Raw genomic sequence first — 12,450 nt, forward strand, 5'->3', positions numbered from 1 at the left:
TGAATAGTCAAGTCACACACCATAAAGAGTGATTATTGATTCGATGATGTCTTAAGTAGCATTCATGAATTAAAAACTTTGAGCCTAAAATCGGTATATCCGATGAATGAAGACAGTATATATTTTTAATTATATAAGTATAGATACCAAGTCAACTAAGCCCCAGGAGAAGACTTACCAGCTTAACAAATTAAAAAAGAATATTATTTGAATAAGTTTATAAAAAATATTCGCTTTATTTAAAATTTTAAGTATTCAATTAAGTATTTTTATCTTAAAACCGAAATTAAATAAAAAATTAAGTAAAACATCAGAGGACACGCCAATCTAAAAACTCACTTACATTTTCTACGGAATTAAGTAATTGGTAAGTCACTTTAAGTATTAATATTAAGCCACTAAATATACATATATGCGACAAAAATAATATTCCAATCTTAGACGCTAACATTTTTCACTTTTAAAGTGTTTCTTCGCATATATTTTCGTGTTTAAATGCCGCCTACGCACAAACGCACGCGCAAACCTCCGCTAAAGATAACGCCATAACGTCAACATCACACACACATACACACACAACTGTTGACCGTTGAACAACTGTTGGCCAGGCGAGGCGCCAACTTATCCGCATTGTTAATTGGATTCAAACCAAGTGCTGTGGCGTCTTCGCCACCGGCAGCGGTGTACGCACCACGGAGGTGGCACCCACATCAATGCGCGTCTCCTTACCCACAGCGCTGGGCTCATCAACCGCTGCCATGACGTTGAGGCTGTTGCTACTGTTGTGCTCGGTTTTACCACGCGCTCCGCTGAGACTCTGCGCGACTTTTTGCGTGTAATTTACCGCATCACCAAGGCTGCTGCCATCGCTGTGGCACTTCTTCTTGTACTCATTTCCATTTACATTGCCATCCATGTTGTTGTTACTGCCGCCAGCAGCGCTTTCGCTGCGTTGTAACCAATGCGGCGCTAATCTCAACATGAGCACTGCTCCCAGCGGTGCGGTGAAGATGATGGCTAACACCGAAATGATAAGCACATTGTTGGCCAAGGCGAGGCTCTGCTCATCGACCGTTTTTAATGATCTGGCCATATCCAAGGCGAGTGGACCCAGCGCGGCCTAAGGGTGAAAATGTGTTGGAAATTAAGAAACGCAGGACGAGACGCAGGAAAAATATAAAAAATAATATTAATACTAAAAAAAAAACACAAAAATTTTGTATATGTGTGGGTATGTGAGGAGGTATGTAGGTGAAATGATGGATGAAGTTGTGATGTTAATAAAAATAAAGCATGAAAATAAAAGAAAGCACAAATTAAAATATATACGAAGTAAAATACTGAAAGTCATCTCCGCCTACCCGAGTCTTCAACTTTATCTATGGTTAATCCTCCCAATATGGGGCCGTGGTGCTACTTTAATGACAGCCTCTCACAAATTGTTGCCATGCTATCAACTGCAACCACTGTCCGTCACTTTTCGCGTGGTCAACACGTGCCTGCGCTGGCCCACGGCTGCCGGCTAAGTGAGCGTTAAAATTGAAGGCGCAGATGAATAAAGAAATTTACACGCTCATAAAATGCCATATTGTCAGTGGCGTTGTTATTATTTGAGATATTAAATTAAACAAATAAAATTAAGTGTTCCATGGTTGAGAGCAAGGCAGGCAAAGAATGACTGAAGATGACTTGCTCAGACCCATTGATATGTCGGTGGGAGTGGCGAGGACACTCCATAGCAAAGCACTGTCGTTGTAGGAAGTCAAGCGATATCGTCAACGAAAAATCAGAGCGCTGTCAGCATAAATTATTTTTGGCGGCAGCAAAACAAAGCCGCCTTATTGGAGATTTTTCATGCTGAATTCAAGGAAATTGAAATAAAATCTGAGTTTAAATGAGTATGTATTTGCACATGGGCGTTTTGGGCGAAATGCAAAATAGAAATATGTTTTATGAGCTTATAATGTTTATTTTTTTCTGCTGTAGACCCTTTTATTCACGACTACTCGTATTACCTTATCTTAGACTTGTTTTGAGGTTTCTTCTTATAACATCTTATTGAGCCAGGTTATAGAAGTGGTATGGCTGAAAATATCAGTTCCGGTAAAACATTAAACAGCTTTTAATAGCAGGCTTGTTTAGTTGAGCTTTTCAAAAGCTTTTCTCTTTCTGAAACTGGCCTTTTTTGAATCTCACCATTACCTTAGCTCAGTGTTCAGTATCTAGTTTGCTAGGAAGTTCGAGCTCCACTGGCTTCTTACGGTTCACTACTAAAAGGGTGTGCATCCGATGAGCTCTTCAAGCGACAACAATATACAAGGCACTGTGCAATCACAAGGTCTTTTGAGCTCATGGTAAATATTAAGAGTTTTAATGAACACAACTTGGCGCATATAAAAGTGCTAAGTATACATCGATGAACTTAATTCAATGGTTGATGGTGAAGTTTCATCCAAGACCAGTATTTACCGTATGGTGAATTCAATGTAGGTCGTAGATTACTCCACGCCAAACTTCATAAAAGTCGTCCAAAATTATTTCTTGTTTCGGAAACTATAAAAGCCGTGCACAAACCGATATTGCAAGATCGTCATATGACCTATGGTGAGATTAAGACAACTAGAAGCATTAGTGCGACCAGCATTGAATCAGTATTATATGAAAATTTGACTGTAAAAAAATTTTTTCACTTTGAGACCCACTCAATTTGTCAATCGCTCATACTATAAAAGACTTGTCTTCATTGGTCGAGCAAAAATAAAAAAAAATACGAAAACGGTGCTTTGAAATACATCTAAGACATCGTGAAATAAGAAAATGGACTTACTCCCTAAAGTGAACAGTAGTCGACAGTATGGCTGTTTCCAAAAATGAACTAAGAGATCAACGTTTTTAGACAACTGAAAAAGTGGTTGTTGCGCTCCAAACGCATGGTTTGGAGATGCCTCAATCAGAGTGGCAAAATTGTTAAAAAAAAAGCAAAAGTGTAAAGATCTTATTGGAGAATATTATGAAAAACTGTGAAGTGACTTTTGGTGATTAATTTTTCTTTTTTTTTTGTGTTCTCTAATCTCGAAATGTAAGAGGCAACTTTTATTTTCTCTGTAAGCCAAAAACTAAAGCTTTAATTACCTCGTAGTATTTTTTGACGAGAAATTTAACGAGAAAGAAGGATAAATGTGATTAGCAGTGAAATGTTATAGCTGCGTAAATCCTCAATTATAGACTGAACAAATTTTTAATACTTAAGCAAACACGCCCTCACTGTACATTGCTCAAAAGCTCGCAACATTAAAGGTGTTCTTATTTTATTACATTATTTTAACGGGTGATCCAATTAGAGGTACTTTTTTCAATAGCACTTTTTTGGCAGTTCATTTATGAATCATGTCAAGCTGTCATATGAAGACTTACGCCTGAACAAAGTTTAGAAATCGCTCAACTATATTCAGAAAATTCACGCTCTGTGTTTCGCGAACTTCGCTCAATTTATGGTCAACATAATCGGCCTTCTGAGCATACTGTTCGCCGCAACACCATGGGTGAGGGTGACACCCAGCAATCAATATTGAATAACATTCGACAGAATAGACCACATCCATTACGCTGTGAAGAAAATATATCATCCGTAGCTGAGAGTGTACACGAGGACGTAAAGAGTCGATTCAGCAGCGTCCAAAGCAACTCGGACTAACGTAAGGAATGACTTGGCGCATTTAACGTAGACATCTTAAATCGAAAGCATACGAAAGCAAACGAAACTTGTCGACGATGAAACCCATTTCAGGCGCAATGGGTATGTAAACAAGAAAAATTATCGTATTTGGTAGGAAGAGCAATCTGGTGTGGTTTGTGGACCGGTGAACTCATCGGTCCATATTGCTTCAAAAATGATGCCGAAAACGATTTTAAAAAGCTTAATTAAAATAAAACTTTAAATCTTAATAACTCATAAATAATTTAACATAAATTGCCACATTAAGAAATAGCTTTTATTTTACTCAATGAGGATCTTTTTCGCGGTCAATTTCAACAATATTCCAAGACCGAGGTTGACGGAGCATCAGCATCAACAAAAAAAAAAAACAAATGGGAAGCTATCTTGGAAGAAGAGAAAATATAGCTTTTTGTGATGCTTGTGATGAGACTACACATCATCTTTCTTTAAACAACACCCGTACTACTGAAGTCTCTCTCTAAACTAGTTCAAGTTTCTATATTCAATGCATTGCCGTTCATTAAAAATGCATTAACGATTTTCAAAAGGTGAAATTTAGTCCCTGCAGCAAACCTTTGAAAGAGAATTCGTAGAAAAACGGACGTAAAGCGGAAAACCGCGTGCTCTTTTTGTGCACTTTGTGAGCTTTCCCTTGTTGTTTACGCACATTACATTTTATTTCGTTCTTTCGCCGCCCCACCATCTTTTCAGTGTGATTGGACTATTTCCATATACTTAATGATATATATACAAACATACTTGAAGATATATATCTAAATATATAAGCACATATATAAATGTTTATATATTTGCATACTTTTTCCAACAACTTTCGTGAGAAGCCAGGAAAAAATTTTGCATCCATTTCTTTGATATGTCTTTTAAACTTAAGACACGAGGTCACGAGCAAACGAAAATGGCGAAGTAAATAAATTAATGGAAATGAGATGGACTAAGAATAAAAGTTTACTTGCTAAGTTTTAGTCTAAGAGTTGAGCTGATATTTTACTACAGCGATTGGGTGAATATTATAGTGATTTTACTTCTTACACACAAAATTGCCTTTTAAAAATTGGTGAAATCCTCGGAGATTAAACTCTTTACGAAACATGTCACAGGCAAAGTTTGAAGTTGAATACGAAAAATAAATGGTGGAATATTCAATGACGCAACTTTTTTCAAAAATGGGAACTTTTGATGATTTCAATGTTGTTGTTGTAAATAACGCTAAATTTTACGTTCTTTTGTCTACTCATAACTCTCTAAATTAATTTATTAAAATTGAAGGAAATTAAATAAAAAAAAGTATATATTCTTTTCATATTTATTACAAACAACAACAAAACTTTTCTCTGGCACTCGAGCGCATCACACGCTCCGAGTGTAATTCTCAACGCGAGCAAGCACACAGCAACCAGCAGCAAACAAACTGACCAAAGTGGCCAACCGCGTGACTTACCGAACAAACAAACAGCACAGCAGCTGCTGCCTCTGTTGCTGTTGCTGCCAACAGACCGGCCAACAAGTTAGTCAACTGGCCAGCGCAAATGGCACAGGGTTCAAGCAAAGCCAAGCGGGCGAGAAAAATGTGAATCGCAGCAAACCGCATATTTAGCCTAACAAAGTATAAGCTGACCGCAGGAGCATGCAACATATGTGCCACATACGGCTACACTGCAACATGCAGCAAGGAAATTGCAAAGCCAAAGCCGCACCGAAAAATAAAAGTTCAAAAGGGGTGCAGCGCGAAGCAACTAACAGTAAATGGTTAAGCTGACAGCGAACAAAGGCCAAACATTGAAAGAAGCGAGCTCATTGTCGAATTCATAGTCAGGCGGTGTGTGAGAAAGGTTGAGAAAAGCCGAAATGCATAGAATATATGAGACATTTATATACATACATATATATATATATACATATGGTATATAAACATATTTATTTACAGTTATGTAAGCAGAGGTGCCAGTCAATGCGGTCGTGTTAGAAAATAACTTTCCAAACGTGGCATTTAAATTCATCTGCCACAAGCACAAAAAGCCGCAAAAAACTTCTCACATGCACTCGCACACACACATATGCTCTTTTACCAATACATAAGAGTTACACAATATTTAATGTCGTAGTGCACCCTTAGTTACTGCTGTTGGTGGGAACGCAAGGGCGGTGAGGACGGTTGGTCTTCGAATTGTGGCATGTTTTGCTGCACCGTTGCGGTTTGACGCGGTCTCAAAGCATGTTGTTAACGTCCGGCAACATAACGGTACATGTGTTTAAATAACGACGCCACGAGCATTCGGAATATTTTGCCAAAAATACAAATATATTTACATATGACTTCGACTGTATACGGTCCATATGTGTCTATGCATATTAATGCCGTTCTTATTAGCTCGGCTCATTATTGAAGGAAAAGTTTAGGAATTATGTACAGTGAAGTTTCGCCTTTTAAACCGAAGAGTTTGCGTCCAAAACCCATCAACAACGCTACATCGATGTGCTCGTCTGGATGTAGTGATAAGTACATAGCGAGACCTACATGGAAAACAATACATTCTATTCCAAGCAGTTTCTGCTGGGATGTTTTCACAAAAACTTTTGTTTGAAGCGAAACCGGCTTCTAGGTACATCAAGAGGTCTTTTCTCAAAGAAAGATATGCCGATCAGGTCCGTTTCAAGCGCTATCTATTGAAGAGCCATCAACATCTTTCAACAGCTCAGTGAGCGGTGTACTTAAAGTCGAACCACAACTCATAGCAGACAAAGAGCTCCAGTTGCCCGTATAATCTATACTGACTCTTGAGCTACTTCATTCTAGATACTTTTACTTATCCAGCATTGAATCCCTATACAAAATGGCCAGCAATCAAATAGTGCCCGCATGACTCTAACCACCGCTTTGCATACCCAGTTAACCCCACTCATCTAACATCTCGTGTCAACCTGTCATGTTATTTTTGTTCAGTATTGCTTGGCATTTCATCATGGACTTACGCCTGAACAATGTTTACAAATCTTTCAACTTTATTACAAAAGTTTACTTTTTGTAAAGAATGTGTTTCGCGCCTTTCACTCAACTTATGGCCAACATAATCGGCTTACTAAGCTTACTATTTGCAACAATATCACCCATATTGAGACCCAGAGACCCAGACAAGAAGATAATATTCAACCAAATAGTCCTCGTCCGGCACGCAGTAAAAAAATATTGCAGCCGTGGAAGAGAGTCCGTGGAGAGGCGACTCGGCGCATTTTACTTCGAGATCTTAAATAAAAAGCATACATAGAACAACTTGTACAAAAACTGAAGCCACTCGACCTTCCCAAGCGACATTGCTTTGCTCTATGGGCTCTTGAGAAGTTCCGAGAAGATCCGACTTTTCGAGCTAAATTTTGTTCAGCGATGAGGCCTACTATCTTTCTGGGTCTTAGGTCTTATAAACAAGCAAACTTTCCGCATTCGGGACGAAAAACAATCTGAAAAAACTCAAAAGCTGCCATTTCTTACAGTAAACAAAAGGATTTTGTGTGTGTTTTTTTTTTTTCAAAATGATGGCGGTGAGAAAACCTGTCAATGGCGACCGTTATCGCGCCATGATAATCGATTATTTGATGCCTGAAATTGAAGCTCGCGATCTAGGCGATGTTTGGTTTCAACAAGTCGGCGCCACTTCTCACACATCACACCAATCAATGGATTTATTGAGAAAACACTTCGGTGAGCAGATAATTTCACGTTTTGGGTAGTTCTATTGGCCAACAAGATCGTGTGATATCACACCATTAGACGTTTACCTGTGGGGATATGTAAAGTATATTGTCTATGCGTATAAATGCGCTTCGATTCAGACCTTGGAGCAAAACATTATTTGGACATAAATTGGAAACGTTAACATCCTTACACTATTTTAGCAATATTTCGACAGAGTGTTATCTTCGTCGAAAGTGTAATGATTCCTCTTTTGATTCAAGTTCTAAAAACCTTACATTTTACCTATTTATAATATCAGTGTGATAATTCTCGAGGGCGATGCGGCTAAATAACGAAAGATGGCAAGTGTTCACTGGGTACTTATTCCCACACATAGAATTATGGGCGAGTCCATTCCTAAGTAAAGTGTTTCCTGCTTATTTCGGTATTGAACTAAAAAAATAAAAAAAGAGAGAAGAGTATAGCACTCTTCTTCGAAATTTTGTCACAAATTTTAAGTTTCAATTTTGTCCCATTAAGAACAACCCTAGTCATGTTACGTAGCCATGAGTGTAATGCAAACATGGCAAAGCCAAGGGAATTGGCACGAAGATGACAGTCGAAATGGAACACCGAAAAAACTGCTACTTTGCAAACGGAAACTTACTTGAACAGTTGCTTTGGGAAAACCGGAAATTGTAATATAGGCGCGTTCCTTGCGCGTCAGATTGCCGCCATAGGTCGACAGGTAGGCGAAGACCAAACGGAACTGCAAAAAAGAAATAGAGGACATTTTAAAAATCACAAAGGTTAAGAAGTTATTTAAAAAAATATTGATTATATATTAAAATTATTTTTCTAAAGAATATACTGAGCCATGATTAGTCTTCACACGAAAAGAGCACTAAATTGCTTGCCGTTGGTCGAAAGCTTTAATGTGTGCACCTTTGTGGTCACAACAACATCCGCAAGTGCACTCCAAAATCAGCCAAAAATACAAAAACAACACAAATTTAAGGCAACTACTGCCAAGCGCAAGGCAATGGCATCGGTGGACGCGGCGCACCACCAACATACTCTTGACCGCCGCCGCCACTGCCACCGCCGCATAGTGCAAATAAACCGCACCGCAAAATAAATTTGCAAACTGGCAAAAGTTGTTGCAAAACAGTCGAGTTTAATTACCAAACTTCCGAGCAGCACCAGCAGTGCACCGTAGCCGACGACACGGCCATCCAATACGGCGAAATTAATTTCTTTGCCGATGAGCGAGAAGGAGACAGGCTTCAGGAATTTCCACAATAGGTCAAGACGCGCCGGCACCGTCGCCTGCAAGTAAACAAACACACAAAAATAAAGCAAATTAATGAAAGTCGGAAAAAACAGAAAAAAAAACAAAAATGGAAAAGCGTGTGAAAATACGCAAATAAGTTGCTGGTTGGCGTGGTGGGTGTGGTGAATTTGGCGTTAATTGATCGCGAAAATATTCATAAGTAAAATAAATGAAAAGTTTTCGTTTTCCGTTATTTACATTTATGATTTGTAAATTCGCACCAAAAAATTTATGAAACAACTTGCAACCTAAGCGCAGACGTTTGTGTGTATGTATGTGCGTAGTTAGCAGTTTTCTCAAATTTTGCAGTCTGAGGAATTTTAATGAACATGCCTTCTGACAGCTGTCAGACAGTATCTGCCGTAATTATGGCGCAGGGCTGAAGGTGATAAAATGATTTTTAAGAGCCAAGCAATGATTTGGTGGACTATGCTTTATGATTATCTTTATTGGTGTAGAAACCGCCTACGCGGTTACAGCCGAGGAGGATGGAATGAGGAAAAGTGAGGAAAGTTCTCTGAGCGCTATTCATTTGGGAGTAGCCAGAAACGATTGTTCTACATATGGCTAAAGCAGCTCACTACTTCTGGTCGTAGATCTGGGTAGCCAAAAAACATCCGTTTGAGAGCGAGCTAAAGTGAGAAGGCGAATCATCCCTCTCCAGGGTTGTGCGCTGGGTTTGGGACCAGCCACGTAAAAAGACACTTTCAAGGAATGATTTATGATACTAACTTTTAATTTCAGCGCAGTTTATATAATTTTGTTCTTAAGTTGACCTCCGAAGATATGGCGGTCATGGCCTCTCGTTAGCTCAATTAATGGTTTAGAGTTGTATAAAAATTTAACTTCACTTTTTTTTTATCGGAGAACATCAAAGCACACTAAGAACGGATAATAAGAAAAAAAATGAATTAAAATTCCATTATTTGGGATACGTTTAGGTAAATAGGCTGACCTCTGGTGAGTCCACGAATAATTCCACATGGTCAGCTGGAAATGCTTGTTTGTTGTTATGCTCTGAATTTCTTGGTGATGATTAAAAAGAATATGATTTTAACAAAACGCCTAGAGCTTTCCAAAGATTTATTGAAACGGCTAAAATCAATTCCGAGTTCTCAGAAAGTATGGCACAGAAGATGTTTCAACCTAAGTCTGGCGAAAGCTGGACAGTGAAACAAAAAGTGTCCAGATGTTTCCACCTCATCTTCTTCATTGTAACTTTGACAAGTTGCGTAATTTTAAATCTTCAGCCTCACCTTATGTAACATATAGTATTTTCACGTTAATCGGCTGAAGGAAACTTAAAAAAGTCAAGCACTGTCAGCTCGGCACATTCTTCAAAGTTATGTGAGGAATATTTTCTACAGCTATAACAAAAAGTTAGATTCACACGCTGATTGGTATTGATAGAAGAAAGAAAAAGTCACGATTTATTCGTGCAAAGTATTTATTGTTTATGATCTAATCTAAATAATTACATCTTTTAATAAAAAAATCTGTCAGCAAGTTAGGTTTCGAGTTTGCAAACAAAGAACAGTAGGCTTTACCCAAATCCAAGTTCGAGGCAATAACAGTGTTGAGCCTGATAATTGTGGTCTCAAAGTTAGTCACGGAGTGCTGTCCTGTTCTAAGACCGCTTGCATTCCAACGTGAGCTTGGTAGGTCGACGATGCGCTCCTGTAGGACCGCAAGATTCTTTTGCCTGGTGTAAAACTCAGCCAATCTTCCGGTATATGGGTCTTATGATCTGTTATATAGAAATTTTAGGTAACACAACGGACTGGCATTCTAAGCTATCCAAATGAGATCTTTGTTAAGATCTGCATCTTATCTTAATGTAACCTAACCATTCAGGTAATAGCATACAATTTTCAGAAAAAAAGCTGTCTAACAAATGTTTTGACTTTGACTACTGGTTTGTTAGCTATTCTTCTAAAAAATTATTCATCGCTAATAAAAAAAACTTTATATGTTTGGTATAGAATTTTTATTTCTATTATTTCTCGTAGAATTTCAATTGAAATCTTGGGTGTTCCTATGAATCGGAACGATAAGGTATCGAGATAACTGTACGAAATGTAAACAATTGGGCATCCCTTGTGCGCTTGTCCCGCATTGACAAGACTACGCTGTAAGCAGCTGGGGTCCCCACGGTATGATACACTGGAGGAGGTATTAATAGTGAGGCCGCAGACTCTGTTGAAATTCGTGTCAAGCGCAGGCATACTAAAGGATGACTACTCCTCTTGGACCTAGCAACTAAACTTCATCTGGTATCGCAAAAGACCAAACTGACCTCTGCGTGACTCATTGGCCTAACAGACTAAACTAACCTAACCAAGCCTTATAAGAGCTAAAAACTCTGCTCACCATGTTCAACACCATTGAAATTTAACTCATTAAATTCAAAAATACAAAATAACTGAAGCATGCAGCGCTCTTCGACTTTTTTGTTTCGCACCCAAAAGCCATCGAAGTTCATTGCCGATTGCAGCCAGTTTTCGACGGAGCTAACAAAGTTAATCGACCACTTAATATTAGCTGTTCGATCCACTTGTGTTGTTTACTGCCAACTGAAGGGCTTAGCCGTTTTTCAACTTCGACACAAAAAATATGTTGCTATTGTTTTTGGCTTCACCACTTTTTTTGTGGCACGCTGGTTTTCATCGACAGCCAACATCAAAAATTTTTTCCACTGCGACTGTGTCACTAAGCCAAAACCAGAGTGCAGAAACGAGAAACCAAACAAAATATTTGCATTTCCTCACAATTAAAAGTGTTGACCATTTTCCGTTTGTTTCCATTTCCGTTCGTTGTTTACCACTCGATTCAATTGCTGCTGCACTGCCTACCTGCCCACCGAACACACGCTCATTGCTCAATAAACTGGCTAACTGGCGATTTAGAAGCGTACTTGGGTTGACTCTCACCCTCCTTCTTCCCCTCCTATTGCATTGTGCTCCGCACTGTATTTGGCTTTGTCTCAACGTCGTTGGTGTCACATGCTTCACCGGCACTTTGCCTGGCTGCCACTTGCACTTCCGTCAAGTGTCTAATGAATGGCATGAAACACACACTTGACCTTTTAAAAGACACAACAACAATAATAGCAACACACATGCAATGCAACAACCATTGAGCAATAAAAAATGGAGTCAGGCATTGCGAGTGTGGCTTAGTTGTGATCTGAGCCGGGCGCTGAGACAAACAAATATGTAATATGGTTGGCAGTGAGCAGCCACTTTGGAAGCTCTAAAAAACACTATAAAACTTGAGTATGAAAACAACACACTGGCAGCATTTCAATTACATTTGCTTTTGATATAAATTTTTTCTTTGTTTTTCCAACACCTTATTCGCCTTGGCAGTGCCAACAGCCCAGCAAGCAGTGGCCCAAGTATGCACAGAAAATGCAATGCTGAAATCTTCATACAATCTCCGTATGCAAAGCGTAGGGTCACGACTGACAGCTTTTGTTTATGTGCATCTCTGACTGCTGCTGTCTGCCGGGTCGTATGAGCAATGCAGTTGAGCTCTGTGTTTTTTTCAAGGCAGTCGTATCTACTCGGTTGCTGAGAGAAATGCCAAAGCAATGAGAAAACAAATCAACTGTCATAAGCTTCATTGCTTTGTGAAATGTCAACAAAATGTAATAGCATGCAATTGTATAGCCACAAACATACATACAAATATGCAGTTGGTGTGTAGGTG

The 12,450-nt window shown here is 38.9% G+C and overlaps 1 protein-coding gene across 3 annotated transcripts in view; it reads right to left on the reverse strand.

Moving 5' to 3' along the window:
• Positions 1-212: 212 nt before the first annotated feature.
• LOC126753601 (sodium/hydrogen exchanger 9B2) overlaps positions 213-12,450 on the reverse strand; it is a 73,052-nt gene continuing 60,814 nt past the window's right edge. For all 3 annotated transcript variants that reach the window (XM_050465170.1, XM_050465162.1, XM_050465181.1), the window contains 3 exons: positions 8,592-8,735; positions 8,074-8,175; positions 213-1,120 (listed from right to left, as the gene is read on the reverse strand). In XM_050465170.1, the coding sequence (XP_050321127.1) occupies positions 644-1,120; positions 8,074-8,175; positions 8,592-8,735 (723 nt within the window). In that variant the 3' untranslated portion in view covers positions 213-643. The remainder of the gene's footprint in view (positions 1,121-8,073; positions 8,176-8,591; positions 8,736-12,450) is intronic.

Source organism: Bactrocera neohumeralis, chromosome 2, assembly GCF_024586455.1.
Source record: "Bactrocera neohumeralis isolate Rockhampton chromosome 2, APGP_CSIRO_Bneo_wtdbg2-racon-allhic-juicebox.fasta_v2, whole genome shotgun sequence".
NCBI lineage: Eukaryota > Metazoa > Arthropoda > Insecta > Diptera > Tephritidae > Bactrocera > Bactrocera neohumeralis.